Raw genomic sequence first — 11,577 nt, forward strand, 5'->3', positions numbered from 1 at the left:
GAGAACTCAGTTCCAAGTCTTTTCAGCTGAGGGCAGCTGTGCACCATGAAAGGAGCCAGGAAGGCCACGGTGGAAGGGAGGCTCGGAGGAAAGGAGCCTCGAAGCTGGCCTGAGGAGCGCTCCTGCCTGAGCCGTGCAGGGCTCTGGCTGCCCTTCCCCACAGCTGACACAGACGTCACTCTTGCATCAGGCTGTTGATCTTTGTGAGCAGCACATCCGTCTCAGACTCTGAGGAGACAGAGAAAAGCATTTATTCTGGGCAGCCACCATCCCGCAGCGACAGGCGGAGCAGCCTGAAAAGCAGGTTTGAGGATATTCGGGATTCCCTAGTGCTGTCCCACAGTGCTGCTTGTTAAGGGCAGGACAGGAGGAACTCCCTGGGCCGGGATTCCCTTCCCTCCCCCAGCCATCCCAAACCACTCCGTCACGTTTGGCTGGGGAAAGCTGCCTGCCTGTCAGGGAGAGTCCCAGAGGCAGAGCTCGGCTCCAGGGGAGGGAAGCTCCCGTTCCGTGCGCACTCACCCGCTAGCCGTCTCCTGCGGGAACATTTCCTAGGAGATGGAACAGGATCCATGTTAGCATGCAAGTCTGGTCCCACCGTGCCCTCCCCCGAGCTGCCAGCTGGAGGCTCCGCAGTCCCCGAGGGAGCTGCTCTCAGTGCCTGCAGCACTGAGGAAAAAGACAGGATCAGGAGCCCCAGCCTCAGCCCACTGAGCCCTGGGGTGCACAGTGGGTTAACAAGTGTGAACTAAAGCATCCAGCAGCTTGAGGCAGGGCCAGGGCACTTTTAGCTGCAGCTTGGAGATGAAAGTTGCCCCCACACGCTTCTGTCTTAATTAGCCAGACAGGAGAGCACCACCCCAGGATCTAAGTCCAGAGAGGGGTGGCAGCAGGTTTGGGTCTGCACCAGCCACCCAGGGCACACTACAGCCTCCCCCAACAAAGCTGCCTTGGGAGAGGGAAAGGGATCAAACCTACTTCATCAGGACGAAGGCCCAGATGATGATAAGTAAGGAAACACAGTCCACAACGATCCAGATCATGAAGTATGTGCTGCTGGGCTGCAAGGCAACGAGACAAGCCATTGAACACTATCTAGGGGTGGTGTGCTGTGGCACAGCCCTGCCTGCTGTGCCACCAGTCCCTTCTACAGGGTCACACGCTCCCATGCCAGTACAGCAGTGAGCAAAAGTCACCCTCCAGGCAACTGCACAGGACTCACAAGTGTCTGGGACACAGGGCTGTGGGGCAGGGTGAAGGATTCAGGGGTCACTTACCAGCAGCCAGATGGGGTGTTCCATCTCCTTCAGCACCTGGCAGGCGTTGGTGGTGACAGAGCTCACCCCTGAGCACCACAGCACGGAGAAGAGCCAGGGCTGGTTCACCACGTACAGGTTGACAGAGATGTTGTCCTGGCGGTACTGCCTGTGTGGGGACAGCCGTGGTCAGAGTAGCAGGCAGCAGGGTGCCACCACACTCTGCACAGCCAGAGGGGGCTGTACATTTGGGATATGATCCAGCATTTGCAGCCACATGGAGCCACTGTGTGGAGATCCAGATTTGCTGGCAGGACAGAGCACTGCAGCCAGCTCCATCCTCTGCACCAGCCCTGCCTGATGGGGACATTTGTTCACAAGGCACACTCCCAGCTCTTCCCAGAAGCACACCAGTACTCAGCACCCCCACCTCTGCTGGCCCCTGGGACAGTCCCCAGACCCCCACAGCTCCCAGGTACTTGGACAAAGCGTTCTCACCTGATCTCCTCAGAGCTCATGTCCTGGTAGGGCAGATTGACGTGCAGCACTGGCTCCTTGTCATTCTCGACCCTCTTCCGGCCATAGACGTGCTGGACACCTGGGGCCTGCTGTTTGACATCTTCCCTGAAGCCATCTGGAAGCCAGAGGACCTAGGAAACAGCCAGAGAGCACGTGCAGAGGAGAGGTGCTCCAGAGAGTTTGTTCTCTTCCAATATTCCCTCACAGGTCCAGGCTCACATGGCCTGCTTAGACAGCTGCTTCCTGCCCCATCTCCACACTCAGCTCTGCCATGAGGATCTCAGCCAGGACAGTCTCCTAAGAGCTTGCCCCAGCCAAGAAATAAGCACAGGTCCCACTGAAGGGAGAAAGCAGTTCCAGCCAAGGAAACCTGCAACAGTTAAGTCCTTTCTGGGTCTTTGAATAGCTCAAGAAATGAATCCATTTCTCCCCAGCTCTGCATCAAGAATGCACCTCGGATCACCACTATAGTACAAGTCTTTTCTCTGTCCCCTCCTGATCTGCATTCCCAAAAGGCCAAGCAACGTGATTTGAGTGCTGATTTGTCCCCAGAGGGCAGCACATATCCTGTGCTGCAACGGTTGGAGGAAGCATAAAGGGAGCACAGGAGGGTGCAGCAGGAGTCCCAGAGCTGCAGGGAGAGGTGTGGTGGAGTGTGGGGAGGTGAAAGCCTAGCATTGTACTCCTCTTCGTGCTGGCAGTGTTGGTCTCCTCCCTGGCCTGAGTCATTGTTTACACACCAGGGTGGCCAGTGCTGGGAAACCAAAGTATTTGGAGGGGTCTGAAGCTGTAGGCATTAAACCCTAATTATTGGTAACTTCTCCCACACGTGGGCAGGGCTGCCCAGCAGGGATCACAAACGGGGTGTATGGGGTGTCAGGGAGGGTCAGTGTGGCTGGCAGGGCCCCTCCCACCGTGGCAGGGCCTGGCACGGGTGGGGTGGTGATCAGCTCACCTGCTGCAGAGGGATGCCTGACTGTAAAATCACTTCCAGGGTGACATTGACAAAGTTCTGGTAGTCACTGTGGTTCTCAGGCCGAAGGTCAAACATGATGGAGAGGTTGCTGTGCTTGGCTGCCTCTAGAGCCTGTTCCAGGGACGGGATCCTCTGTTCAGCTGCCTCCTGGCGATCATCAGGAGAAAGATTCTGCACAGTGGGGAATGGCTTCCGCTGCAAGGGTGAGAGGGGGCAGTCACCACAGGCAGACCACCTGCCGGCTTCCACATCCCAAACTGGTGCCTGGGGGACTCTGTTTCCTACACTGGCCTCTCCATGTGCTCTCCAGTGCAGACAGGCACAGGGAACCTCCCCATCCATGGGCACCTGTACCCTTCTCCCCACTAACAACAGAATTCAAGCAGCCCCAGCACCTGTGGGCATTCAAAGCTGCTCAGCAGTAGTTAGTCACCTTTTGGGAAGAGCCTGGCCACAGCTGCCTTCAAGCCCAGGCAGGCTGTGCAGCTCAGAGCAAATGTGAGACATCCCCTCTGAAAGCAGCCTCCTCCATGACTCAGCTGAGGAGTCAGAACAAACCCCAGCTTGGGGCATAACTGCACCCAAGGGATTTGTGCATGTTTCTGCACCTTGTCCAGGTGCCTGCTAGGACCAGGAAAGGTTCTGGAGCCCCAGGGCAGGGGTAATGCTTCACCCAAGAATGCACCCATTCCTCACCAGCCACCCTAAGGACATTCCTGACCTCCAGAAACCAGCTGCCAGCATTCAGCTGCTGGAGGTCTGTCCAGTTGAAGGCAGTGCTGTTGAGGGCAGCCCTCTCAGGGAACACAGCCTGCACGTTGGTGGTCCTGGTGAGCTCCTCGTCGTGCATGAGGAATGGGACCCCGTCAGCACTGGCAAAGGAGCACAGAGGAAAGCCATGTGTTGTAAGCTGTTTGTCTCCTATCCCTGCCCTGGCATTTCTACCCACTCCCAGCCACCTGCCACAGTAACCCCCACCCTTATTCTACTTGTGGCCCTTTACACAAAAATGTGCACCTAGAGACCAAGCCACCAACCCAGTAGTTCCTTGCTCTTTGAAACAGCTGTCCCAATTACAGGATTGCATGAGATGAACTGGAGCCAGGGTCTGTTTCCCAAGCAGTACCCCTCCCCTGATGGAGCCTCCCTCCCCAGAAGGCAATCTGCATGGGGAGGACAGAAACCCAGTACCTCTCCCAGATCATTGGGACACCAAGCTGGATCTGTCCCATACTGGGAAGGTGGGAGTGGCAGAGCCCTTTGAACAGAGCTGCCTGCAAATGCAGGCTGTAGCAGTCCTCCAGGCGTCTTCCAGAATGCCCCCCTGTGGGAGGTGACATCCCAGGACACATAGCCCCCTTCCTCCCTCTGAGCCCCTTTACCTCACCATGACGTCTGTCTCAAAGACTTGCACATCACAGTCCACTGCCTTGTGCAGTGACATGAGGGTGTTCTCAGGGGCCAGCTGGAAAAAGGAACAGTGTTAGCGCAGGGAGCATGGGCAGGATGGGCCAGGGGCAGGCACTCATCCTGCCTGGATGCACCCAGCAGCTTGGCTGGGCTCTAGGGCAGCCACAATGAGCCTGGGGTGACCTGGGCATGGTGGAGGTGGAAAAGGACTGGGGGTAGACAGGTAGAGCCTGCCTCATCCCTGCTCCCCAGCCCACACTACACAGCCAGGCTTTCTGCTGGGACTTGCATGCTCCTGCTCCAGCAGTGCTCAGGCAGCAGCTCTGTCCTGCAGCGGCTGCATCCCCTCCTCACCCTGTGTTCATCCAAACTCCAAGCCTGGCTGCTGGGGGGATACCACTGTTCTGGGCTGGCCAGAGCTTGTCCAGGCTGTGGCCACCAGGATCTGTGCCCCACAGCTAGGGACAGCCTGGCTTTTCCTAGTGGAGCAGCCTGCCCATCCACCCTGACCTCTGCCAGGGTGCTGGTCACTCACCATGGGTGCTCCTCGATGGCCAACTAGGGCTGGCTTGGGGGGCAGCTGGTTCTCCTCCATGATGCAAGGGGAGGTGATTCCCAGGGGAGCCAGGTAGAGTGCAATCATTGCTGCACAGTACACAAGCAGCACAAACACCCTGAGACCTGCAGGCACAGACAGAAGTTATGAGGTACAGAGGAAGTATTTTGCAGGTCACCAGGAATAAGCCAAGGCTGCTTCACCTGGCATTAACCTGTCATTGCCTTAGGTCAAACATTGCACCCTCATCCTCAGGAACACTGTGGATTTATTCCTGGCCCTTGCCCAACTCAGCACTTCTGCAGCACTCGGCCACCTGCAGCCCTCCTTCAGCTGCAAAGCAGAGAGGGCTGAAGCTGAAACAAGGGCTGCTCATGAAAAATCACCTAGAGCAGGCATTACTGCCACCCTGGAGACCTGTTCCCACTACTGCACTGCTCCCTGAGCACCACTCTGCCACCAGTGCTGCCCAGCTGGCTGGCAGTACCCAGGGCACAGCCAAGGGGACAACTGAGAGCTCAGAGGGGTTACCTGTGCTGCGGGTGCGGTAGATGAAGCTGGCCAGGGGCCAGGCAAGGAGTGTCATTCCCCCCACAGCTCCGATGTGCAGGAAGGGACCTGTTGCCTGGGGAGGCAAAAAAACACAGGGTGTCAGCCAGCACCAGTGCCTGTCCCCAAAATACACATGTCCCAATGCCAGAGATCTGCCCCTGCACCCAGTACTGGTGGAAGACCCACAGTGCTGGGAGGGAGAGACAGGCTCCTGGGGTACAGAACACACTCCCTGCTCTTGCCCAGCCACCATTCATCAGTCTTGTGGCAGCTGCTCCAGACTGCAGGGGCAGAAGGGAATGCAGTCAAGGGCAGGGAATTCACCCCCAGTGCACTCAGCTGTGCTGGGGGCCTCAGTCAGCACCCTTGAGCTCAAGGCCACAGGTCAGGCTCTGGGTACAGCAGGGGAGTTCCTGCTATGGAGGTGACTCACCTGCAGGGAGATCCATGCACTTTTCCACTCTTCTGCCCATTTTATTCCCAGCCCTGTGAACGCTGCAGCCACCACCAGGGCAGTCAGGATCAGCAGGACCTGTGGGGCACGCACAGGGCAGTTAGGGAAGCACACAGCATCTTGCAGGCCAGGTAGAATCCTCCTCATCCCTTCCTTATGAACCCCTCCCAGCCCTGATCCCCATTTCCCCATCTGGGTTTGCAGCTGAGCTCTGTGCTCCATGCTCTGAGCACTGGGAATATTCCCATCCCAGAGACATGTGGCTGAGGAACTGACAGCTGCAGCCCTGTCAGCAGTGACACACAGCCACTGCGTGGGGTCACAGCAGCCATGCACAGCCCCAGCAGGCTGGTCCAGCTTCTGAAGGTGCAAAGGCAGCCAGGGCAGCCACCATCTCCCTGCACCTCCAGTGTCTCACCTTGTGCACCCAGTGTAGCTTCAAGGGCTGGCCACAGAGCTGCAGGCACAGAGCAAGGACCTGCAAGGGCAAGGAGCTGTCAGACTGGGCTGTGCCCACACCTCAGCCCTCACAGGGCACAAGGACTCAGCCAAGGAAGCTCAGGCTCCTTGCACAGGCAAGGGCTCTGCCCGTGCTCAGGCTGACCTGGCCCCAGATGCTGCAGCTCCTCCCAGCTCAGGGCAGCCCCATTTCCCCGGCACAGAGCAGCCTGTGCCCAGCACAGCCCCATTCCCCAGCCCAGGAGGGTCAGGAAGGCTCACCAGCAGCACAGATGAGTAGCTGATCAGCACAGCTGTAGCTATGAGCAGCACCAGGGACCAGTCTAGCCACAGCTTCTTCTGCCTGAAGATGAATCTAACAGCAAAGGGGAAGGTCAGAGGGGCAGGGGTGACGTGGGGAACAAGGCTCTGTGTAGATCCTACTCACTCGTTGAAGTTGTGGAAATCATTGAGGATGATGATAGCGAAGTAGAGCCACACCAGGGTGAAGAGGAAGACGCAGAAGAGGAAAAGGAACCAGCTGCAGTCATACTGAAAGCCAGAGATGAGAGTTATACACGTACCCTCAGGGCTCCTAGCCCCCAGGCTGTGCTGAGACCCCTGGGAATCACCCAGCCAGCAGCAGGGAGCACAGGGGGTCACAGCAGCAATGGCCCAGGGGTCAGGCACTGAGCTGTGCCATGGAGAGGGACCAGAGCTACCCTGGCTGGCTCTTTTGGCTGGACCCACACTACAGAAAGATGGATCAGCATGTCCTACAACAAACAAAATCTGCCTTGGCCAGGGTGGGGATGATGGCCCCTGTGGCAAGACTACCTCCTTTCCCATGCAGCACTCCATGGAACAGGCTGGGACTTTGGACACAAGAAGGGGAGGGGAGCCATGTCCCATTCCCTTCTAGCTGCACGACCTGTGAGCTGGGCAGAGAGCAGTGCAGGGCCTCAGAACTGGCCTTGTAGCAGTGACTCTGCAGGCTGGGTCCAGCTGCACTGCCCACAGCCACAGGTGCCACGTGTGTGCGGGAGGTGAGGGGTGCCACAGGTGCCAGAGGGACACCCAGCAACCCGGACTTATTTGTACATTCCAGGCAAGACAGGGCAAGCCGCAGCAGAGCCACACCCATGGGAGTCGGAGACCTCAGAGGATCCCAGGGCCTGGCCACTCCCAGGTTACAAATTGCTGGGGACACCCTCCCGGTGGGGCCACACCCAGCCCAGGAGCTGTGTCTCCCACGTGCCTGGCCAGGTGCCCCGGGACCTGCTTGCCAGCCCAGCCCCAGGGCTCTGCTCTGCCCCAGGCACGTGCAAGCCCCACTGCTAATGCTGCTCTACCCCTCTTGTCACCCAGCAGGAGCACAGCTCACCCTCCCTGCTCCAGGCCAGGGCAGTTCCCGGACAGTGAGGGTGCCAGGTACTACCCCAGCTTTCCCGGGGCTGGGCCCTGGGAAGCAGGAGCAGCAGCAAGAGGTCAGCAGCTCGGTGTCTGGGCTGAGCAGCCCAGCCAGAGCCCTTCCCCACCCCAGCCAGCACTCTGAGACTCCCACAAAGGGGCTGGCAAGCCCCAGCTCAGCATCACTCAGGTATCACCTTGGTGGTTCTCAGGCCCTTCCTCTTCTCCTTCTTGGCAGTGATCCACTGGCAGCTGTAGGGGCAGAGCAGGCAGGTGGCACAGGTGGAGCAGCAGCCAGGGGGGTCTGCCATAGCAGCAGACTGTGCCAGAGCCAAGGTCAGGTGTCCTGTGGGGGATACACAGTGTGTTGGCACAGAGCTCCCAGCACACTGTCCCCACCCCGTGGGGATGCAGCACTGAGGCATTTTGTGTCCAGGTACCCTGGCAGGTGGCCCAGAGTGCTGGGACACAGTGGGGGTGCTGGTTGTGTCCCCAGACAAGGCACGGTGCCAGGGGAAGCAGCAGCTCAGGTGCAGCCCAACCTGTTCAGCAGGCTGTGCTGGGACCCTTCACTCAACAAGCTGGAACAAGCCTGGAGCTGGCAGGGAGCAGGGCTTGGGCTCAGCCCAGGGCTCAGCACTGCCTGGGAGCCAGGACCACAGTGCAGGCTCCAGGGGCAAGCAGCCTTAGCCAGCCAGCGTGACAGCACCACTGCACCCAGGCTTTCCCACCTGCAAGGACTGTCCAGTGACATGTCATGGCCTGGGAAGTTCCTGTTCTGATCCCTAAGTGCAGGTCCTTGTAGCTGCAGCACCATCCTGGCAGCCCCTGAGCTCAACCTGCACACCAAGGAATCCCCAGTGTGGCTGGAGGAGCTGCAGCTGAGCAGGCACTGGGTGGCTTTGGTCCAAGTGCTTGTGGGGAACCCATTTCTACAGTCACAGAGATCCAGGCTGAGGGCAGGGCCACCACTGAGTTCCCAAGGCTGGCAAGGGAACAGAGCCAGGATGCTTTGCTGTGATCCCCAGATTCCTGGTGCTTGGCTGGAAGAAGCAGGGAGCCCAAAACAAGATTTTCCTCAATCCATCCAGAGAAATCCCATCTTTGCTATTGCTTGTGCTGCTGTGGAGCTGCTCCTCCTCACCCCAACCTCCCCAACAGGCCAGGCTCACTGTGCAACGCTATCACCCTGCACATTAAGCCTGGCTCTCATTTCATTGTGACCACTGAGCCAGGCATGAGAGCCAGCTGACCACATCCTCCCAGCCACATCCTCTCCAAGGCCAGAGTGCCTCTCAGAGCTGAGTCCCATTCCAGGCTCGGCTGTGGAGAGAGGGAGCAGAGCTAGCCCAGCTCCCCCCTGGGCCAGCCAGCCAGACCACAGCAGCTCTGCCATGCCCAGCCTGGTCTGCCCCTGGAACAGGGCAGCAGCCCTGCCCATCACCTTGCTCCTAAATACCACCCCATGGGGGCTCCAGGGTGCAGAGCCTGCCCCAGCACCCACACAGAGCACAGGGTCACACACAGGCAGGCAGCACCCCAAGAGCAGGACCCCATCCCTGGCCAGGCAGCTTCTGCAGGCTGGGGAATGTCTGCGGGCTGCCATCAGCACGTCCAGCCATCCAAGGCACAGAGGATGATGAGCAGCAAAACCGAGCCCCACATCTGCTGCCTCCTCCACCTTCCAGGCACCAGACCAGCAGCTGTGACCTGCTCAGTGATGGCACTGAGGGAGTCAGCCTTAACACAAGGGATGCCGTGGGTCATACCCCTGCTGTCACCAGAAGCAGAGTCACCACTTCCACCAGTGGGCTCAGCCAGCCTTCCCTTGGAGTCACCCTGTCCCCTGTCACTGCTCACATGGGCAGGGCACTGGTGTCAGCAGCTGCTGGCAGGCTCCCACGCAGGGTACATAGTACAGGAGGAGTGGCTGTGGGCACCAGCTGCAGCTCAGCTGCTTCAAGGGAATGCTGCTGCCAAGATTGGAGCTTGGCAGAGAGTGGCACAGGACTGGTCACAAATCTGCCCCAGTGGTGATGTTGGGAGGGTTTGGAGGGGAAATGCCACCCTGTTCTCCAGCTCAGCAGCAGCAGCATCAGTGGTTATGGCAGGGCACACATCCCAGACAGAGCAGGGATAGGCACACAACAGACCCTGCTCAGCTTCTGCTCTGGCTCCAGTGGGAGAGCAGCAGTGGGAGCTGGGGCTCCATCATGGCTGGAAGGACCTTCCTTCAACTCCCACCAAACAAACCCCGTGGCACACACAGCCCTTGTGTGCGAGGCACAGGGAATCTGAAGGGCTGACAAACCCATTGCCACAGTCACCGACACGGCAGCGTGCGCTGGTAGCCTCACAAGCACCTCTGTGCTGGCACAGGACAACCTGGTGGCGATACGCAGATCAATATCCCCTTGTCCTGGAGGAGCCAGCTGAGCCAGCCCAGGCTGTGTGCCATCGGGCAGGTCAGTGGGAGCTGGTGCCTAACCCTGGGCTCCCTTTCCTCCTAGGACGGAGGACAGAACACGGGCTCAGCACGGGGCACAGGGTGACTCCAAAACAGCGACAGCAGCACAGCCTGGCCCAGATCCCCCACTCTCAGTCTCATACCCGGGCAGCCAGTCGTGGGCTCCCCATTCCTGCTCTCCAGAGCGTGGGAACAACACGGGCACCCCTCTTCCTTCCCCCTCACCTTCCCGGGACCATCACCCCCTCCCCGTGCCGCCTGCCAGCCCAGGGCAGCACGCCCAGGGCCGGGGCAGCCCCAAGTACCTGCTCCCCGCGGATGTCGCGCTGCCGCAGCCGGGCCAGGTGAGCGCGGGGCTGGGCTCTGCCGGGCCCATGCGTGCCAGCACTCGGCTCCGCTGCTGCGCTCACACCCTGCAGGGTGTGCCCGGCCCGGCAGGTCCGCACAGGCCGGCAGAGGCGGGCAGACTGCGAGCGGAGCCGTGAGGAGCGGGGGGCCGGGCTGGGGTCAGGGCGGGCCCCGAGCAGAGGGGGAAGGGGCCCCGGGGCCGTCACGCGTCGCGGCGCGGAGGAGTTTGCAGGCAGGCCACGTCCAGGCAGAGCCGGGCTCCAGGGAGAGCTCCCGGGAGATGGAGGCAGAGCTTCGTGCATCGCCGCGCCTTTGAGACAGGGGCTGCGGGAGCCCCTCGGACAAAAGGGGACTTTTCTCTTCCCGGCAGAGGAAGCCTGAGCAGACACAGCCCAGGTCACCGCGGCTGGCCCGGCGGACACACCGGGGCATGCTTTGAAGGCAGAAGCACAGAAGTAAAAGTGCTTTTCTTGCCTTGAGCCGAGAGAAACGCTTCCGAATGAGTGCATCTGAACTTTGCTAAAGCAGCTGATGAAAAGAGGCTCCAGACAGGCCTGATGCCAGCTGAAGATGGATGGGCTGATGCCTTCCATCTTCCCCCCCCTCCCTGTGGCACAGCATAGCTGTGTCTCCCCCACCCTCTGCTCCAGCTCTCTGCTCCTGGTGAGCCAGGACGCACGATGGGCACTCTCTGCGTCACTGAATTGATCCGTCACTGCCTGTGATCTCAGGGGACCCCTCTGATCTTCTGCCACTTGCAGAGGACCTGAGAAAGCTGATTTACAGGGAGGTGATGGCATTCTGCAGTGACATAGCAACTGCCAATTTAGGCAGAAGCCTCAGTGCTCAGCCCTCAGCTGATCCTGTCCCACACTACTGTTAACAGCTCCAGCACAACTCCTTGGGCAGCTCCATGGAATGTGCTGATTAAGGCCTTATCAGTGGAGGGTCTGGGGCACCGCAGGAGGGCTTGTGCAGGAACACCCATTGCTCTGCACCCAAAGGATTAAGCTGAAAGCATTGCAGTGGCCAGGAATATCCCCCAGACAAGCCAGCAGCCCTGCAAACACAGATTTTGTCAGATGTGAGCAGTTTGGCAGTGAGGTTCACCTACTGCATCCATGTGTTCTGCTGACTCTGACACAGATCAGCCACACTGCTACACGAAGAGCAAAGCTGTGGGCATGAGCT

At 59.4% G+C, this 11,577-nt stretch overlaps 1 protein-coding gene across 1 annotated transcript; it reads right to left on the minus strand.

The window, feature by feature from the left end:
- Positions 1 to 229: 229 nt before the first annotated feature.
- On the minus strand, positions 230 to 10,635 carry GDPD2 (glycerophosphodiester phosphodiesterase domain containing 2). The gene is made up of 15 exons (XM_074551657.1): positions 10,344 to 10,635; positions 7,769 to 7,917; positions 6,610 to 6,713; positions 6,444 to 6,537; positions 6,142 to 6,201; positions 5,703 to 5,801; positions 5,249 to 5,342; positions 4,697 to 4,842; positions 4,134 to 4,216; positions 3,473 to 3,623; positions 2,731 to 2,946; positions 1,755 to 1,906; positions 1,278 to 1,425; positions 979 to 1,061; positions 230 to 551 (listed from the first exon to the last, which is right to left on the minus strand). The coding sequence occupies exons 2-15, from the start codon at positions 7,880 to 7,882 to the stop codon at positions 425 to 427; spliced, it is 1,671 nt and encodes a 556-aa protein (XP_074407758.1). The 5' UTR covers positions 7,883 to 7,917; positions 10,344 to 10,635; the 3' UTR covers positions 230 to 424.
- Positions 10,636 to 11,577: the final 942 nt, after the last annotated feature.

This window comes from Zonotrichia albicollis, chromosome 14 (assembly GCF_047830755.1).
Source record: "Zonotrichia albicollis isolate bZonAlb1 chromosome 14, bZonAlb1.hap1, whole genome shotgun sequence".
NCBI classification, from domain to species: domain Eukaryota; kingdom Metazoa; phylum Chordata; class Aves; order Passeriformes; family Passerellidae; genus Zonotrichia; species Zonotrichia albicollis.

Excerpts from the sequence above, each read along its gene's own strand:
- GDPD2 (XM_074551657.1), bottom strand. The coding sequence starts at position 7,882 with ATGGCAGACCCCCCTGGCTGCTGCTCCACCTGTGCCACCTGCCTGCTC. Across the intron at positions 5,802-6,141 it reads AGCTACACTGGGTGCACAAG|GTCCTGCTGATCCTGACTGC; the intron begins GTGAGACACTGG and ends CGTGCCCCACAG. Across the intron at positions 2,947-3,472 it reads CTGGCAGCTGGTTTCTGGAG|CGGAAGCCATTCCCCACTGT; the intron begins GTCAGGAATGTC and ends TCACCCTTGCAG.